Source organism: Truncatella angustata, assembly GCF_020726525.1.
Source record: "Truncatella angustata strain MPI-SDFR-AT-0073 chromosome Unknown BKA67scaffold_8, whole genome shotgun sequence".
Lineage (NCBI taxonomy): Eukaryota > Fungi > Ascomycota > Sordariomycetes > Amphisphaeriales > Sporocadaceae > Truncatella > Truncatella angustata.
Genome location: NW_025763388.1, coordinates 1,006,916 through 1,026,468, shown reverse-complemented (window position 1 = coordinate 1,026,468; position 19,553 = coordinate 1,006,916). Strand labels below are relative to the sequence as shown.

Sequence of the window (19,553 nt, the reverse complement as noted above, 5' to 3'; positions counted from 1 at the left end):
AAAAGCTCTCTCCGAGTCTACAATCCCTGGTTTCGCATCATCTGCCATATATACAGAAACAAACGCTTTCCAGATCGAAGTTTATATACACAATGATGGGCGTTTATATCCAACCTTCTTTCGTCTTGCTCTATTCATTGATGTTTTATCTCACCACCGCGGTGGTGGACCTCGTTGAGACTCAATGTCATCATTATACCCATATCCTGGCCCAGGTCCGGGTCGCGGCATGGGCATAGTTCTCTGGCTGGTAGCAGTCCCAGGACGGTTTATGTAGTCGTCAGGTCTGGGCGGCATCGGTGCTGTCATATTTCTCTGAGGCGGCAATTGTGGTCTGTTGGGCAAATAGACCGGACCAGTTGCGCTACGGATAGGCGACATCGGCCCGCCATTGAAGCCAGGCCTATTCATAGGCGGCCCACGGCTAGAGAAGTTGGAGGGCGCGGGACTGCCACGGCCACTCATTCCATCGTCGTAAGTTGACCGGGCTGGACCTGAACCGGGACCTGGGTGGCCCGCAAAGTTAGAGGGTGCGGGACTAGCGCGACCATTCATTCCATCCTCATATAATGGTCGGGAAGGTCCTGGACCAGGGCGATAGGAAAAGTTTGAGGGCGCAGGACTAGCACGGCCACTCATGCCATCGTCGAAAACTGGCCTGCCCGAAGGCATTGGCCTAGGGCCAGACCCGAATTGGTTCATTGGGCGAGGTCCAGGAGGACCGTAACTATCCATGCTTCCCACAGTCGGCGCTCTAACTGGTAGCGGCATAACTGGCATCTGGTCCGATTGGTACGCTGATGGACTTTGAGCGTATTGCGCGCCGAAGTTGGAGCCGTTACTAGTCTGGACTCTATGCAACGAAGGGCCCTGTCCGAAGCTCCGGTTCGATTGGGATGTATTAGGCCGGAATGGAGGATAGTTGTTGAGGTCGATTTGGGGCAGTGTTGGTTCAGGAGATGCAGAACGATCATAACCCATGCCAGCAGCACTGCCCATCAGCGGGGCATTGGAAGAGTAACTTGATTGTGACATGAAGGTATTGCTTGTCCCTGCGCGTTGTGGCATTGGACGCTGCTGCGGCAAAGGATTCATCTCAATGCCACCCGGGCTGCCAGGCCGAGACGTATACACAGGCAATGTTGCCATTGTATCGTTGCGATTGAGCATGGGCATATCTGGCAGAGAATCGTCCTTCTTCGGTTCCAGGTTTGGTATCGTGGGCAACGTAGCCTGCCTTCCCACCGGCGGCTTTTCACCCGCCTTCTTGGCTGCTTTGAACTCAGCCCTGGCACGTTGTCGCTCTTCTTCAGCAATAGCCTTGTTGACCTTCTTGGCAACGATCCTCATCAATCGTTTGTTGATCTTCCGTCCGCAGTACCCGGATAGCCCCCCATCCTGCTTAGGGATGTAGTGCCAGAGGAAGAAGATGTAGAAGATGGCCCCCAGCAAAAGTGACAGAGCAGAGAAAACCCAGATGATCAACGTGAATACCATGCCAGATAATACAACTGCCTGCTGATAGTTCTCATTGGCAAGCGCACCAACCTTGGTGAAGAAGTTCATAATAGACTGGTCGGCAGAGCCTTTGTCTGTCAAAAAGTCATCCGATTTGAATACGGCATAGATTGTAATAGCATTGACAAATTGACGTGGTCCAGAGCACAAGATGACTCGGATCCAAGCTAGGGAGCGTTAGCCACCAGGTGGGTCTTGGTTGTGATTGGAGTTACTCACACTGAAAGCTAAAGTAGGTGAACAAGGCAACATACTCGGCTCCCTTCTTGGACTTGGTCAACTCGGCAAAGACCAAGAAGCGTCGCCAGCCTTGGCCACTGCCCATCCTCGTACTTTCCATTTTGACTGCCAAGTTGTCCAAATAGCATTCTGCAACACTGCCGCGCTTCATGACGCGCCAGGCACGAAAATGTTCATAACCAAGATTGACAAATGAAGCGATGATACAAACGGAAAAGATCCATTTTTGAATGGTAAAGTCGATGATCTTATTTGCATCAATGCTCGATGTCCATTTGCCAAAAGCCAGAAGCGAGACAGCAGTAAAGCTATCAACGCCGTAGACTGCAAGTGAGATAAGAACCGAAATGTACAAATAGATGTAAGCGGCAACCGCAAAGCCAGAGTTGGATTTGAAGTCTTTTAAACTCTGCGAGGGCTGCATTAGCAATGTCTCATGTGGAGTGACAGCGTCCTAGCACACTTACAATATAATCCCACTTCTGTTCAGCACGCACTTCGACGGCGCTTCGACCGCCAAATAAACCCATCTTGGAGTAATCTCTTGGACAAACGTTGTAAATGTCACCTGAACAATGTAGGGTCCGATATTGCTGGTAATCCAATAGCGGCCTTGAACAAAAGAAAACGCGAAAGAAAAGACTCGTCTAAGCAGAGTCCAGCTACCCAGCGAGTTAGGGTATCAAAGAAAGGAAAGAAATAGTATCGTCGTTTGAATCGTCGTGATCAGTATCGTGTCGTCCAACCGGTCCCGCCGTCTAGCACAAGTCGTCACTCGCCCGCGAAGCTATCCGACTGTGCTCCTGTTGGGTAAGGAAGACTAAAGCTTGCCGGACCTGACAAGAAAGATATAATGATGAAATGAATGAACGAAATGAAGTCAGAGAAAGGCTTGGTTTGAGAATAACCCTAGCGTGGGCCGGCGACAACGAAGTTCAACGCCTGTCAATTGCGACAGGTCTCAGCTCCTAGCAGAGAGGGCGCATTCCAAACAAGGTTAATCGGGTGACAAAGCGGATGCTATTGTGGTGACATGCTTGACACGTTCTGCCAAACCTTCAACGCTATTCTTGGCTGTGGAATTCTGATCTGCGTTTTCAGTATGGGTTATGCTTGGCTTGTGCGGGTTACAACAGAGGCGGACAGCGGTTCCAGGACAGCGAAGTGGCGAGAAATATGGATTAACACAAAATGTTGGGCTGGAGGGAACCGTCCCAAGTATGATCGTCCCTCACAGGCTTGCAGGGCAGCGTCTCAAGTTGAAGCGCGACGACAATGCGCTCGGATTGATGCGGCAGGTGGACTGCGGCGAAAAAAGGGAAAGGATTGACTCGGGTGAGAGGTTAGCTCGTGAGAATTGACAGAACGATTGTACGGGGGTGTGTGGGTTGATTGTCCCGTGTATATAATTGCAATTGATTGTTTGCAAGCGAAATGAGGGTACGACAGCTTCATCAGAGCGACGAGGGTTTGAAGGTAATTAACCTAGTATCTCATGAATGGTGCTGACGAGGGACGAGTACGACTACGAGACGAGACGAGACGAGACGAGATAGCCATCGGATTGGAAAACGCGGAAAGGACGAGGTCGACAGCCCTTGCTTGGCGGGTGTGTGGTTTGAGATTCGTACATTTCGGTTTAGGATTGGCCAGTAGCTCCAAGGGTCCTACGATCTGTGCAAGGGTATTGGGAGCACGGATGGGGGAACGAGCTCATTTGATTGGCAGCCTATTGAAGCAGGAGCCAAAAATGCAGGAACAGGCACTTAATATGGTGTAGTCTGACTTCCGTGAGCGTTTGAGAAGTGGATACCGCTGGGCGGATTTAAATTGGTATTCGATAGCTGGGATTAGGCATCTTGGCCTGCTTATCCAGTCATTGCGCCATGTCCACTCATCACAAGCAGGAGAGACCCTGCCCGCCAGCTCCCCCGCCAAGACGGCTCTACGACAGTTATGAGGTGCCGAAACGTCGAAACATTGCCTTTCACAGGGTCAGCCAAGCGGCCTCCCGCTTCCCGCTGTTTCGCCACCAGATCAGATCAAAACTGGTCATATGTTTGGCCGCCGCTTGCCGACACAATCTGCAGCCGCATGCGAGGGAGCGTGGTGTCTTGAAGTCGTGTCGTATGATCGCGCATCGCTTCTGCGTCTGCGCGGTTGCTCAAGCGCGCGGTATCAGTCTCCAGACCTAGATCAAGCTATTTCCGTCTCTACGTAAGCGAGGTTGCGAGTGCGTCGCGTACTATCCATTGTTGAACATCGTGACAGAACATCACCAGCGAAGAGTGTCCCGACAGTAAGTAGGAGACCATACTCCCATCGTATTCTGGGAGAGGCAGCCAGTAAGAGATGCGCAGTCCAATATGGGGCTTCAAATCAAGCTTCCGTGATTCTCCTGCGCGGCTTTGATACTACTCGAGTCTTAAGCAAAGGCAGCAACGAAGCGAGGGATGCATGAACACCATGGCAACCTGGCCTCAATGTTCTCCCTCGAGTCAACAAAGAGATACAAGAATGGCTCCTGTTCATTTCGTCTGGAATGTACCAAATGCTTCGCAAACTTGAAACAATGCCAGTGCAAACATGCATACCAAAGGCTCACCTCATGGCTCTTTTTCTACCCAGGTCCTTCCAATGGATTGCAGAATCGTCCCAACTGCAAACCTGCAATTCCGTGTGCAATAGTCGTTGATGCACCATGGCCACTCCACAAGAGCCAACGTTTGAGGTGGACACAGAGCGCCTCGAGCACGATGCTGCTAAGAAGAGATCGCTAAAGTACGAATTCGTTACCGAAAAGTCCCCCGGCACCTGGATAGTCAGCCGCAAGAGAGATCGTTTCGAGTTTCTAGCACGTGATGAGACAGACTTACTCCAAGATGCAGTCGGTCAGTTGACCCCGTTCGGACATGTATTAAGCCCAGACGAACATGATATGAATATCATGGAGCCAATCATGCGCATCTTCAACCACGAGAATCTCATCAATTTTGTTGATTGGATTCAAATACAAACCACCGAGACTGCAACAATCTCGGGAGGTCCACCACGGCAATTTTTCATCTGGGACTTCTGTAACGCTGGCACTCTGGAAAACTTGTTCTTTGCGGAGAGACATACGTCCAGATCGAGTCTGCACGACGACCAGCTTCAGAGAGAAGCCGCGGACGGCCTCCCATCCTCCCAGAGGGAGTGGACAGGGTTCTTGCCAGAAGCTTTCTGTTGGCACGTAGTCGTCTCTGTGCTGAGAGCCTTGGCCTGGCTGCACCATGGTCTAAGGGAGGATTGGGACTGCACTCGGAACGCCTGGGTGGTCAAGGGTGCGAACATTGACTGGCATACCATCCTACATCGGAATATCCGACCCGATAATATCTTCTTCTGTCATCCCCAGACCAAGTTCGAGACCTATGGACTGTGCAAGCTGGCCAACTTCAGCAACGCCTTTGTCTCCGGGGTCTTCAATGGTGTCCTGGACGTAGTCCCACCAGCCTCGACTCAAAAAGTGCTTGCTCCTCCTAGCCAGACGGGCAAGCAGAGTTCCTATGCAGAACTCCGGGACTTGGACTCTCATCAAGACACTACCTCCGGATATGTAAGTTCATGTTGAGTGAAGATTTACTGTGCGACTTGCTGATGGTGTTGTTACAGGCCGATGCGATCTACACAATTACGAGCGAGTATCGTGCACTAGCAGACGTGATCGTTGCCATGATGATTCCACCAGAAACCCACAGCGAGGCATTGCGACACTTTACATATACCAAAACTCTACCTGAGCAGCAGTGGCAGCGGCAACTCGCGGACGCGCCGTACACCAAGGTGCTCAAGAACTTTGTTCACGAGCTCTATAGGATTGAAGAGCCTCGTGCTAACAATACAAGTGTAATCACGGCTGCTGACCAGCACAACACGTTCGAGCGGGACAAGACCTTCACACTTTACAGAAAGGCCAGGGATCTCTACGATAAGTTCCGCATCGTCAAGGACGAGGGCAAGGACGTCGTGACGGCTGATCATGTTCGGGGGATACAGGATAGACGAGACAGGGAGGCTGAGGCCAAGCACGCGAGACAGGAGCAGCGCAAGAAGGACTTACTCGAGCATTTCAAGACTAGCAATCGCTTCAACGACGATGCCGAGGAACCAACGAGTATGGACTTGCTCTTGCAGGAGATCAGCGAGGTGGTTGACGAAGTAAGAAACACGACTGCTGAAACTCACTTTCGCCCAGGAATGGTGCATTGAATCGTGTCCCCTTTTTTTGAGCTCATCGGTGCCGGTTGGGAATTGCTTTGACGTGCTTGGAAGATGAAGGCGTTCGTAGGAAGTGCGGGATAGGAGTTCATAGCTTTGTGCGATCCAGGGGCTTGGAGGTTCTACCTGTCATATTTGAATTAAGATCAATATAATAACTGCCTGCCTCGGACGTGCAAGCACCATTGGTGAGGGTACTGTGGTATGTATAGGGGGGGACCGGAGCTCGGGCCACAGCCGCGCTAACTCCCCAAGGTTACATGGTACGAAGTATGACAGAGGGGCAGCGTTGGGGCAGCTGGTTAGCACTGAATAGCTTCCAGTCGACTTCCAATCCCTGGAACGTCGGCTTTCCGAGAGCTTGACATCCACCTCACTTGGCCCTGAGCTTCATCGGAGAAAAGAGCACGCCCACTCCTACGAGAAGCCTCTCCCTAGACTACGAGACAGTAGCCCTCCGAGCCGGTATATGCCTGCGTCGGTCGAGAGCAGCTAGCACAATCACACCCACACCTACTACACCTGCACCTCACATGCAACAACGCTTGATGATCTTCGCATTCCGACAGCAACAATATTCACCCACACACATAGCAGCCATGTCTCTCTCCGCACCGACACCGCCTCTTCTACTTACCAAACGACTCACCGGTTTCCTGCGCTCCAACTTGTCGCCCCAAATCCACACAGCCCTCTTGACCACTCTATCCGGCAAACTCCTCGCCCACGCCTCAGCGCATCCCGTCAGCACCCTCCGAACCCAGTGTACAGTCGCCGCTTCCGTATGGTCAATATACTCGTCTGGTCCTCCCGCGAACGACGCATTACCGCAAAGCGCAGCACGGGGCTCTCGGAACGGCACCGAGAACAAGCCGACCGCCGTCACAATACAACTAAGCGCCGGCGTCCTCGTAGTCAGGAAGCTGAGATGTGGACTCTTGTTCGTGTGTATAGGTCCCGCGCCTGATGGTACTAGCGCTCCTGCTTCCGATCAGAGCCAGTCCCACGCACAAGGGGCACCGCAGCAGAGTTTAGCGGTTCCGGGCTCGCAACAGTCACAACCTGGAGCAGCGGGAGATACCCATTCCAGTCCGCCACTGGGCAGCCCCAGTGAGGTCGCCAGCGTGGCCAGTGCGGCACCCACGATGAACAGTGTCGCAACCACCGGCACTGTGACTACAGGAGCTGTGGTGCTGATGAGAAGACAGGCGGAGGACTTGGCGCGGTGGTTGGACGACAAGCTAGGAACGTTGGGCATTCCAGACGAAGAAAGTTGAGTACATACATGGCAGACGATAATCTAGGCACAGTTTCTACACGGCCGCCAGACCAAGGCGCATGTGCTTCAGGACACTTGGGAAACCCATGCATGGTCAAGCAGGACGCGAACATGGTAGTAAATGTCGCGCTGCTCAAGCCGAGCCGCCGGACAACGCGCTGTGCTGCGGAATTTCGCGCCTCTAGAGTAGTGAGGTATGCTCGTCAGCCAATTCGTACGTATATGAGGCTGCATTCGATGCAAGACTGCAACAGGCCAATAACATGCGATATCTTTGCCATGAACGCCGATTCAGAGCCGTTCGGCGCCGCCCACAAAGGAAAGATCGTTCTGCCACGCTCCGGATGCTACTACAGGCCGGTTCGAAAGGCCTTCGCCGTCCGCGAGGCTAAAAGCAGATCTTGCAACAATATACTTGCAACAATGCCCGATATGTCTTGGTTCTGCGCAATATCCATCGACCTATGACCGCCAGCCAAGACGAGGTGAGGCTGGTTAATAATACCGAGATCCGCCCCGAGATATCATGAGAGCGTGGGATGAAATTTCTTGCCGGAACCTTGCTAGGGTGGTGCGAAAGAGGTATGTCTGGCAACTAGGCATTTATCCGGAACCAGTTAATCGAGGCAAATATAAACACTTCGGAACGTCCCACGGCAGTTGCTTGGCTCGTACACATTCATTGGCTGGTGATTAACATAAGCTTATTTATTTTCCCTCGGAGAATGAGGAGAACCCCTGCCCGGCTCCATGTTTCTTTAGCATGGGACTGCCAAATCAGTGATTCCCGTCCACTTTATGGTTGATGAACTTTAGCCGCCATGCAGTAGCTCCGAGCACAAGACTGCAATGATCGCCTCCAAAGCTGAAACCTCGAACTGAAGTACGCTCGGGATGAGCTGCCAGATCGGCGCACAATGATGGTGTTCTCATTCTAAACAGCTTCTTGGCCAGGTCTATGGAAAAGGAAATTGTCCCCTCTGGACGGCTGTGTTTTGTAGCGGCAGCGGCCAATGGACTTACGCTTATGCAGGGATTTTCACATGTTTAAACCTATCAAGCAACCATTCCGATCATCACTGGGTCTGCATACCCAAGGGGACATATTGATGCGCTAAATCGTATTGAGGTAGCGTCCGTAGCGATGAGATCGTTTGGTTACGTCGCAGCAAAATCAGGTGGTTTACTACCAATACAAGGCTCTGTCTCCCTCTTGCAATCTGCCTGGTGTCATCTACACCCACCAGAGTTCTAGAGACCAACGTCTCCAACATTCTCCAATATCCCACGTCGGCCAAGCATCGAACCTCGCTCCTGTTCCCGGTGTCCAAGACACTTGGCAGGACGATAAGACCCTGTTCATTACTGCAAGGCAGATGGCCGATATTTTCTCTTTGTCATCATGCTGGAGTGAAGTTGAGGCTCTTGAATTCAACTTCATTCATGTTGTCCAGTTTGTAGAGCTATGATCAGTACAGCGCGCAGATCTCGACTAACCTCTGCAGGAATCACTGGACTCATTTCCCCATGGGGAATGTCTCATGCACAAACGGCACACTTCTATGCATCGTTTCCGTCAAGCGAATATTGTGGTGTATCTTACGGACCCGCTTATCTCTACCGTTCCGCAGGGTCATGATCGTATCGCCTGCACCAATTCAAGATATTGCCACAACGTATCGGTGCTAGCTGGCAGAAGATCATCCGGCAAGCAGGCCCAGCTTGCCGAGGACTCCACTGCTTCTAATATCTGTCAGTTGGACATCATGGACGACCATGACCGACATCCGGATTAGGACGTTTACACAAGGTTTGGCCATTCACATTTCTCATATAAAGATGGAGGAAGCAAGCCTTACTCAGATCCTACTCATTTGGAAGAAAACCATCGACATCATTCAATACACCAGGACTCATTCACTGTTGCCAAAATGATTTCGAAAATCGCTACAATCGGTGGCCTTTTGGCTGCGGCCAAGGCTCAACAGGTCGGCACCCTGACAACTGAGACTCATCCCAAGATGTCCTGGCAGACATGCACAAGCGCTAGTAGTTGCACGACAAAGAACGGCGAGGTCACCGTCGACTCTAACTGGCGGTGGCTTCACAGCACGTCGGGCTCCACTAACTGCTACACCGGCAACGAGTGGAACTCTAGTGCCTGCACCGACGCCAAGAGCTGTGCTGCTAATTGCGCTCTCGATGGTGCTGATTATCCTGGTACTTATGGTGTGAGCACTAGCGGCAATGCCATGACGCTCAAGTTCGTTACCAAGGGCCAATACTGTATGTCTTCGATGGCGGTCGGTTTGGAAATGGATAACCCCAGCTGATGAATCCCAGCCACCAACATTGGATCCCGTCTGTACCTTATGAACGGCGTGGACAAGTACCAGATGTTTACCCTTTTGGGCAACGAGTTCACGTTCGATGTTGACGTGTCTAAGCTCGGCTGTGGCTTGAACGGAGCCTTGTACTTCGTCTCCATGGACGAGGACGGTGGCAAGTCCAAGTACTCCACCAACAAGGCCGGCGCCAAATACGGTACCGGCTACTGCGATGCCCAGTGCCCGCGTGACCTCAAGTTCATCAACGGTCAGGCAAACTCTGACCAATGGAAGCCTTCGACCAACGACGCGAACGCAGGTGTCGGTCAGCAGGGTTCGTGCTGCTCCGAGATGGATATCTGGGGTACGTGATATTTGACGGCCTTTTCCCAAATGCTGAAGCATAAGCGACTGACAAGCACAACAGAGGCAAACAGTGTTTCCACCGCCTTCACACCTCACCCTTGCAAGACCATCGGCCAGCACGCCTGCAGTGGCGACGCCTGTGGTGGGACGTACTCCAGCGACCGCTACTCCGGTGACTGTGACCCCGATGGCTGCGACTTCAACTCGTACCGCCAGGGTGTGACCGACTTCTACGGGAAGGGCTTGACTGTCGACACCTCCAAGAAGTTTACTGTCGTGACGCAGTTCATCAAGGGCTCCTCGGGCGGCCTCGATGCCATCAAGCGCTACTACGTTCAGAACGGCAAGGTAATCCCCAACTCCGAGACCACCATCGACGGCACCACCGGCAACCAGATCGACCCCACGTACTGCGCGGCCCAGAAGACGGCCTTTGGCGACACCAACAACTTCGAGACCCAGGGAGGGCTGGCGCAGATGGGCAAGGCCCTCGCCGGCCCCATGGTCCTCGTCATGTCCATCTGGGACGACCACGCCGCCAACATGCTGTGGCTCGACTCCACCTACCCCGTCGACGGCACCGCCCCCGGCACCGCCCGCGGCTCTTGCGACACCAGCTCCGGTGTCCCTGCCGATGTCGAGTCCAAGCAGGGCAGTGACCAGGTTACCTACAGCAACATCCGCTTCGGGCCCATTAACTCGACCTTCACCCAATAAAGTGTCCTACGCTGGTCCGGAACTGATTGTTGTCACCGTCGCGAGATGGTGGGCTTGGCAATGTCTGCAGATGTTCATTTCATGTAGATAGCATACAAAAGCTGGGATGCAGGTTGCATAGCTTCTCTTAGGCTTCATATTGTCGATAGAAAACTTGAAGATATTTCCTTCATTACTCGGAATGAACCATTGAATTAATGCAGAGGTGTGAATGTATCGTGCGACATGTGTGTGTGGGTAACTGAGTTGACATCCCGCCTTTGTGCGCCAGTAGGACATCCAAGACAGTCTAGGACGAGGTGTCAAAAAGTCGGCACAGTCACTAATAATACACAGTTCTCGGATCTCGTCTCAACCTCAGGAAGAGATCGTCAAATGCAATTCACTCATGGTGTCTTGCACAGCGGTCAAGAGTATCCGTCCTGCACAGGACCCTGTGCTTGGAATCATGTCACATTCTCCCAGCCTTTGACCTCGTATTTTCGTTGATCGTATTAATTATCCATTATCGATGAGCCTGCCCTCTAGGCTAAGGTTACTCAGACAACGCGAAAGTACGAATACTCATACATATAATAACAAATTATTCATCTCTCGTCTCCGTCGTCACTTCCAGTCAAACTCACTCCTCAGCTCCACCGCATCATCCTCTCGTTCTAGATGCCTGCCCTTCCTCCGCACCACCATGATGCCCATCTCCCCGACAATCGCCAGGACGTAGAACGCGCCCAGGATCACGAGGTCCGTAAACTGATGCACGGTCGCATACGGCGTGCCCTCCCTCGCGAAGCGGCCCTCCAGCCCCAGCCCCAGCACCCCGACGATCTTCAGCGCCGTGATCGCCGCCCCCGCGACCCAGAAGGCGGTGCTGGCGGCCCAGTAGCCCCGTATCCTCCTGAACCCGCCGTCCGTCGCCTGGAGCACGATGGCCGCCAGGAAGCCCGCGTAGGCGAACGGGATGAGCCCGACGCCCAGGCCCGCCTTGGCGAGCTGCACGACCTCGACCGTCTCCATGAGGATCAGCACGGCGATGACGAAGTAGTACGCGGCGACCAGCAGGATGCGCTTCCACTTGGCGCGCCAGGCCGAGGAGAGCGAGGCGTGCGGCAGTCGCTTTGGGCTGCGGCTGCGCTTGGGCGTGAGGAGGAAGAGAATCGGCAGGCTGATGAGGTAGAGCCACGTCGGCACAGGCACGAGCACTGTGTCGAAGAAGCATTGTGTTGGGAGCGGGCTGCTTAGTTGTGAGATGGGGCCCTAGGGTTGGAGATTAGTTATATCTGTTGCAGGAATATGCTGGCACATGACATGAACGTACGAAGCCCTCGGCGCGGTTACTGCACAGTGCAGCCATGGCGCCTGTGTAAGAGCGTTTATGGCCCGCGATGGTTGATGTTTGGGTATATCAGTCAGTTTAAGCTTCGATCACTTGACGTCTTGTTCATGCAGGCGTTCATCAGATCTCGTGGCACAGAAGCTAGTGGCATGAACTACGGTTCAGAAACAGAAACAAGAGCTCATTTCTTGAAATGCCAAAAGAAAAAGGGCATGGAAACAAAACACAACTTAAAACCACCATTATTAAAGCTTTCGGCACTTGGAAGTCGTCCGATATTTCAACGCGATCCAATTCCCATCACTTGACCGGAGTCGCCTCTACCACACCCATAGGGCACGTCCCCTTCAAACCGTTGCTGAGTACCTGAGACGCGCAGAGCGTCGAGGCGGGACTGGAGAGGTTATAAGCGCGCACATCTTGGTGCAAATCAGTGCCGTGTGGCGTTTCAGATCTTGACAGATTCTTGGTCAAGATGTTTCTTGGGCGAGATGGGGGATCCGAAACGGCGCACTGATACAACGGGTATGGATTGATCCCACGTTTCAGGAAGACGCTTTCGTAACATCCCGAGATCTGCAAAGCGCCCCGGTCCTGCGGTCGAACGCTGAATTGGTGATTACCGATGTCTAACACGTGGCCGACAAGAGGATGCTGGGATTGGAAGCTGAACATGAATTAATAGAGGTTTCTTCCACGCATTGTGAGGAGCTTGAGGTGAGGTGACTGGTGACCACTGGCCCAAAATCCATATAGGTGCATGACCTTCTCGCTTGTGCACGGCGAACCCACTACAACTCGGTATCCTTGTCAGTTGATTGGTTAAAAGGCACCACGCATAGACCACTTTTCACGTTAGGCATTTTTGACGCTATACCATAACTATGACCAGCGATTCACATCCCAGCAATCCGTGTGATTCATCTTCAGGAGAGTAGACAGGGTCATGCTATACGCATACGCGTAGGTGTAGCTGGTTAAGCATTTCATTTGAACGGAGACGGCAGGACATTCGACAATAGTTTTGCAACTTTGACACCCTAATTCCAAAAGCTACATAGCCTCCGCCCATTGTCGCAACGTGCGCAAGAAGAGCTTTCGCTATCGACTGTGCAGAGGACGACGTCTGTCCACATCTCCGATGGTGAACGGGGGCTACTGCTGCAGGAAGGAGGGAAAAGTTTAAATGAAAAATTTCTTCAAAATATCACATTTGGGTAAAACCATATTACGTGGCTGACGGCAACTATGGCCACCGAAACCTATGTCGCAGCCTACGGAATCGGCTAGGTGTAGACTCCGGGAAAATGACAGGGTAGCCGGGGAATTTCGATTGGGGGTCTATAACTACTGAGATGAACGTTGTTAGCACAACTCAAGGATATGCCAGATGATTCTCATAATGCCGGCAATTGCTCAAAGCGACCACCACATTTTCGTGTTCGCTATTTACTAGTGTTACATGCCTTGCTTGTCCATCGGTGTGGGCTGCAAGCTAACCCTGGCCTACTCAAACCTTGCAGCAGTTTCTCAACTTGCAATCCTCGCGATATACAGACAGGATGAACTTTAAGAAGACGCAGTTCATCATCCGATTTCCAGCACGCGTTGTGGCTCAAGTGACTCTGGCCAAGCCGTCGGCTGCACGATGATGGGCATGTGCATACAAGCTGCAGGGGCCTCAAGATCGTGAACACCTGTTTGGTGTGACAAGACACTCCGTCGGCCGCTGCCCCAAAGCCTATGTTCCACATGGCACCACAAGTGGACGCAGATAAAACGGATTCGCCCGGTTACATGCAGTGCGTCGGCGGAATAAAGATCCTGTGGTAACTGAAGTTCCATGCAGGAACTTTGTACACTGAGGAGCCCTAATACACCTTCATAAGCAAGAAAACGATATTTCAAGAGACCCCCGTCTGTAAACACATGCATTTTAAACGATGTTTCAGTTCAATTTAGATGCAAATATCATATGATTCCTCTTCGAACAAGTATTCCCGTGACGCCCCTTGTTTTGCTTATTCCACCTATGCAAATTGGCTTGACCTAAAAGAAGCCGTAAAGTAAAGCGCCAAACCTCAAGTCCATGCCCAGATAAACTCCATGCTCGTAATATCAAATCAAGAACTCTTTCGCGCTGTTAAATGCAAGCTGCGATATGCTAGAGATGGGTATCAAGAAAATGCCTGAAAGCAAATGATGCCCTGAATGCTGCCGTGTAGATGCGTCCGTCTAGTTGAAAATGCCTAAAAGCACCAATAAATATGCAGCATATTCCTTCGTCTGATTGTCGCTGGGCAGAACTCCTGAATGATCCAATGAAAGTCGTAAGAATGTCTGTTGGTTACCAAGTCTTCTCGGCTTGGAAGCCGACGGAAAATCGAGGCTCGGCACTATCCCAGCAAATGGGAATCATGGCTAGTAGATTGGTGAACGGTTGACCGTTCTTCTTGAAGTTGACCACCTCGACCGCCAGCTCCTGGTTGCCGTCTACGGCGCGACGCATCTGTTTGACAAGCTCCTTGTCAACATGTTTGCGTGATGACCCACTTCGCACCTTTCCACCAGGCGCTTGAAGAAAGCGACAGTTTCGGCCAATAATCTCCCGCTGGGTATAGCCAGTCATGTAGGTGAAGGAATCGTTGGCGTAAACCACGGGGTAATCTGGTTGTTGGAGGTCGCAAAGAATAAGAGCGCAAGAAGCGTCAATGGCACCAAGTTCAACGGTTGGGTTCGCCCTGGACATGACTCGAATCTATGCTGTGTTAACGAGAGAATCCTGTTTGTTGTCGCGGTTTGGAACTTACAAGGATGTTCATCATGTCGTACCCGCTAGGGGCATACAGGCCAGGGTAGATAATGGCATCGTGAACATTGTTTTTGGGGGCAACAGCTATTGCTTCCAGTTCTGTTGTCTCGGAAGTTGCGTGGCCATCCGCATCGAAGTGATACTACACAATTAAATAAGTCAGACGGTGGGAATAACAGTGCAGACAGAAGTCTCAGAAGGCATTAAAACGTAGCAAAGACCAATGATACGGCGATGCTTGACATGAAGAAGCTAACATACCTGAAGGGCAGATTGTTCCCAAGGGTTCATGACAGGCATGCCGGCCATGGGGTAGGTACGCATGCCAAAAGAATAAAAGCTAGTGAGACTCGACTAGTCCAATGTCCAAGATAGATGACAGGCGAGAAGAATAAGAAAAAACAGTGGCGTGATTTGATAGGGGTGTTATAGAGGTAGGTATATGTGTTCGGCAATAAGTGAGATTATGTAGCAGCAAAAGCTGTCGGTCGTAATCAGGAAAGTTGCAAACAAGATGCCCTTGGACGACGGTATTGCAGTGATGCCCGATGCGTCTTTTGTGTTCCCAGGAGGGCATGAGGGATGAGGATGGCAGGACCTAGCAAACCGCAAACACAGGCGCCGACTCGATCATCAGGATGCTCCCGCTGTTCGTAGATCTTTACAAAAGTGTGGCAAGCGCAGATCGAGACGCAGAGAAGCGTGACGGGAAACAAACTGCGAGCGGACCCTACCCCCGCGGACCACATACTCCTGGCCAGTGATAGGGCACCGATCCTGGTCATCCTAGTCGTCTTCCTGTACGATCAGTGGCTGGCAGGCCGTCATGGTCGCCTATTCTGGAAGGGACCACTTGAACCAAACGCTACCCGGGCATTCTGCACTATTAGACTAGTGGACCGCATCGACACTGACGGACCCCAGAAAAGCTCGATGCAGTGAAGGCGGTGGTTGTATGTGGCTTTCCACTGTCTTATCGAGAACCGAAATTCGATCCCTTTCGAAATCACGATGGCAGTACCAAGTACCGACCCAAGCATTCTACGCTACAGCCATACGTGAGAGAGAGAGAGCCCGGAGATCCAATTTGAGATATCCATCTTGAGCCCATCGAAAACATAAATGCCGGTCATGTAGATTGCATGGGGTTTGCAAACTCGAAAATGGTACGAGTACGGAACCACTCTCTGGCCATTCCACATCACCCCCAGATATGGTGTCCAGAGTATGCGACGGCACTGGCAGATGACAAATTATGGACGTCCATTGCGATCGACTCTCTTCCATTGGCCTCGGCGTTGGACGCGCAGACAGACTCACGCACGAAACCGATGCCGAAAGCTAAATAAATCATTGGGCCAGAGGAGGAGTGCTGCATACCCGCATGTAGTTGTTGTTTATTTTTACGGCTTGAGACAGTAGGGAAATGCGGTGCTCACATTGGAATTGGCTCCCGTCCGATCATGGTTGGGAGGCCCGCTCTTTCCCATCGCCGTCCATCAACGATCCTCCAATCGAAGCGGATCCATCTAAATAAAATCTGCAGGGACAAATGCGACCCGGGCCCATAATTTTGGCGCTCAAGCTTCCGCCGGCGCCCATAAAGGACAAGTAACGTCAGGGTTGGCCGGACTGAGGTTAGATCGTTGCAACAATATGACAATTGTCGCAAATGGCAAAAACACATTGCGTTCGCATTCCACAACTGAATGAGCTGTGCCACAGCGTTGCATATCCGTCCCCACGAGACTCAGGCCGCATCGCATACAAGACAAACAGCACGTAACGGCTGGCGTCCAACAGTTCATCCCAGGAGCTTGGAAACATGGTTCAAGTCATGTCGTGCCATTGGTCAGGCACGACAGCCGAAAAGTCAATGACGACATCCTAAGCCACTTTTGCTCTCACCGTCGGTCTGACAACCCCACGCAGTGTACATGTAGAAATCACTCACAACGCCGTACTACCCGATACTTTCGGATTACACATCTGCATATCGCATTCGACGCAGCCAGCACTCATAATATCTACCTATTTGAGCAATAGCACGAAAGCTTAAGATGTTACCAACCCTGCAGGTAGTCTATAAGTGAAACATGCATGACTGGCAGTATAGGAGAAAAAGCAAGGTAAAATTGAAATACCAAAGTCCAGCTATGTAATGAAACAAAGATACATACAGAGGCCTAGTCTATTATGGATTTCCGCAGTGATATCGCTGGTGTCGGGAGTAAGAGCTTCGGCAACTACGTGGCGATCTCCTGTGCCTCTATCAGAACATTCGATATTATGCTCGAGGCCAAACTGAATTCGTCGGCCACCCTCAAAATCTGCCATGCTGCGTGTTGAGGACATGTAGTCACCACCTGCAAAAGACTCAACGTGCTGTCGCTTTGTAACCTGTTAATTTAGTTCATATAAAGTAGCAAAGTGACTAAATAGCGCAAGTATGGGCTACTTGTATACCCTCTCCCAGCCCCATATTCCGAGTTTCGCTTTTGTGTTTCATGAACCGAGGGAACTAGCCTATCCTACAAGTCCAGCACTGCTGTTGCCCTCTGTGCTAGGTTCCGGGCAGCTTGCTCTTGTGAAGGACATCTTACTGCTGTAGCCGAAGCATCTCGCTCCCACGTCGTCGTCCCCGCTAGGCCCGGCCGACGTGGAATCTGATCAGTCTGCGGAACGCCTGTCTCATCAGGCCCCCAGTCTATACGACGGAGCTACCCTGATCACTGACCACCGGGGGGTTTCTCCCTCGTTGCCGCGAAACATACCACTGGACAGATACACATCAGACCAGGCGCGCGCGCGCGCGCCCTCGTGCCGCCTCATTTTCTGGTCGTGCAACCATGTGTGAGCAATGAGCTCGATCTTCGGGGCCGGTCACACATCTGTGCCATCTCGCGGCGGCCGGATATGTAAGACAGCTCGCAGGTCTCCCGTCTGTCCTTCCATGGAAAGTTTGTTGCTTCCGACGGGGCGTATCTCTCTCGATGCTGTCACTATTTTGTCTTCGTGTTATACGACGCCTTTGGCTGGGCAGGACCTCTACTTACGCAGACGAGAGAATTCCGGTTGATAGTGGGGAAGGGGATCACCGTGTAGGGCGTCGATTGCGCTTCTTGAGCCTCTGAACTTTATTTTAAATTTGGTTCGACATCATCCGCGTTGCTAGGTACACTTCGCGGTTCAGGAATAGCTTGTGGTGTCCCGTACGTCTCCAACACTTATCTTCACTCACATTATGATGTTAAAGGAGCAAGTTGGCAGGAGGTTCGTCAAACAATAGGGAATGTTAAACGCCCGCATGCAAGTTGGAAAGACTTCGCCAAACTTAGACCTTGCTACGCCCGAATCGCAAGCGTTGTCAAGCTGGATGTCTTTGCAGCGTAGACGAGGCATAAGGAAAACGGGTGCTTGCACAAGAGAACCGATAAGGTTTGGTCGAACCACGTGATCGCTCCTCAGGGTTGTTTGAAAACAACTTCGGGGCAGCGACGTGTTTACCTCGTGTTGACAATGCTAGACTTGACACCTATTCGCTATCTCAGACATCGGTCAAACTACTATCTGCTATCCAGTGCAGGCTGGTATAATACAAATCATATCCTGTCCTGATGCAAACATCGTACCCCAATACCAGATACTGATACAGTATTACAACACCCTGCTCTGCGCCATCTGTAAGCGCAAAGATGCCGAGTTGGGATGTTCCCTCTCTAAAATCAAAACTATAGTCGCTATAATGTAGGCTAAACCTAAAAAGAAGTACTCTCTACTGCTTTAGAAAACTCGAAAAAGTGAGTGGGATGTTGAGAAGCCAGTCAATACTCGTACAAGTAGCATCACATCTATTCAACAACACCACCGTGCTGTCATTATCCTTTCTGAGAAACCAGGTTCGCATGATGCCAAAAACGCCGACGTCGGATCCAATCGATCCAAAAATGTGCTCAAGTGTGCAAGATGCACACCTGGACGCAGCATCACTAGAACACGAAACTCGGTGCCACGATAAGAGCCTGCAAAAAAGCCACAGTTCTCATCACGTAGTCAAAACGGGCGGCTCTTGAGACCCTTACTAGGATTCAATAAGCCGATCAGTGCCCCAAGCACTGTCCACACTCTGTCGATCAGAATTCTGGCTACAACCATCCCGACCAGTACGACGAAATGGACCAGCCAAACGGCGAACACCAGTGTGTATGCGACGACCATTCCGAACAATCTGCCGCCAAAACGATTGGCGAAACCGGCCGCTAGTCCTGGGAGTACCGTAGGTAGTCAGTGAAGTCCCAGGTTGCGACGCAACTTAAGCATCTGCGACTTGAACTTCTTATCGGTCGCATCGTGCTGCTTCTTGGCCTGTGCTAGCACGCTTTCGGCCTCCTCGACACTCATTAGAGGGGTGCTACCAATGGCAGGCGAGGGAGCCCCGGCGACGCCCTCAGCGTCATGATGGGGGAAGTCATCCATGTCATCCCAATTGTCACCGAACATCTTGGCGCGCTTGCCGTCCTTGTCGACCAAGTTCGTAGCTCCGGAAATCCAGGGAGCAAGACTTTGCAGGTTGACGCTGTTGGCATTATTCGGGAATGCGGAATTTGTCTTATAGGAGCCGAGGTTCAATGAGGGCAACACATGTTGGTTGATACAACCGATAGCCTCTTCGCGGTGCATCTTACCTACAGGGTCCGGAGG

General features: G+C 51.7%; 6 protein-coding genes across 6 annotated transcripts; 3 read left to right on the top strand and 3 right to left on the bottom strand.

The window, feature by feature from the left end:
• Nucleotides 1-150: 150 nt before the first annotated feature.
• Nucleotides 151-2,288, bottom strand: BKA67DRAFT_662395 (uncharacterized protein; the record flags this gene model as incomplete). Its single annotated transcript, XM_046107989.1, has 3 exons — nucleotides 151-1,685; nucleotides 1,738-2,167; nucleotides 2,226-2,288. 3 exons carry the CDS (start codon nucleotides 2,286-2,288, stop codon nucleotides 151-153), a joined length of 2,028 nt encoding a protein of 675 aa, XP_045954134.1.
• Nucleotides 2,289-4,459: 2,171 nt separating this feature from the next.
• Nucleotides 4,460-6,009, top strand: BKA67DRAFT_539471 (uncharacterized protein; the record flags this gene model as incomplete). Its single annotated transcript, XM_046100641.1, has 2 exons — nucleotides 4,460-5,356; nucleotides 5,413-6,009. 2 exons carry the CDS (start codon nucleotides 4,460-4,462, stop codon nucleotides 6,007-6,009), a joined length of 1,494 nt encoding a protein of 497 aa, XP_045954133.1.
• Nucleotides 6,010-6,617: 608 nt separating this feature from the next.
• BKA67DRAFT_539470 (uncharacterized protein) lies at nucleotides 6,618-7,295 on the top strand (the record flags this gene model as incomplete). The annotated part of the gene is made up of 1 exon (XM_046100640.1): nucleotides 6,618-7,295. The coding sequence occupies one exon, from the start codon at nucleotides 6,618-6,620 to the stop codon at nucleotides 7,293-7,295; it is 678 nt and encodes a 225-aa protein (XP_045954132.1).
• Nucleotides 7,296-9,228: 1,933 nt separating this feature from the next.
• Nucleotides 9,229-10,854, top strand: BKA67DRAFT_628954 (glycoside hydrolase; the record flags this gene model as incomplete). Its single annotated transcript, XM_046105572.1, has 3 exons — nucleotides 9,229-9,604; nucleotides 9,641-9,988; nucleotides 10,052-10,854. 3 exons carry the CDS (start codon nucleotides 9,229-9,231, stop codon nucleotides 10,705-10,707), a joined length of 1,380 nt encoding a protein of 459 aa, XP_045954131.1. The 3' UTR covers nucleotides 10,708-10,854.
• A 459-nt stretch (nucleotides 10,855-11,313) lies between these two features.
• On the bottom strand, nucleotides 11,314-12,058 carry BKA67DRAFT_539468 (uncharacterized protein; the record flags this gene model as incomplete). Its single annotated transcript, XM_046100639.1, has 2 exons — nucleotides 11,314-11,961; nucleotides 12,023-12,058. 2 exons carry the CDS (start codon nucleotides 12,056-12,058, stop codon nucleotides 11,314-11,316), a joined length of 684 nt encoding a protein of 227 aa, XP_045954130.1.
• Nucleotides 12,059-14,387: 2,329 nt separating this feature from the next.
• Nucleotides 14,388-15,161, bottom strand: BKA67DRAFT_539467 (vivid PAS protein VVD; the record flags this gene model as incomplete). The annotated part of the gene is made up of 3 exons (XM_046100638.1): nucleotides 14,388-14,798; nucleotides 14,851-14,994; nucleotides 15,114-15,161. 3 exons carry the CDS (start codon nucleotides 15,159-15,161, stop codon nucleotides 14,388-14,390), a joined length of 603 nt encoding a protein of 200 aa, XP_045954129.1.
• Between the last annotated feature and the right edge of the window lie 4,392 nt (nucleotides 15,162-19,553).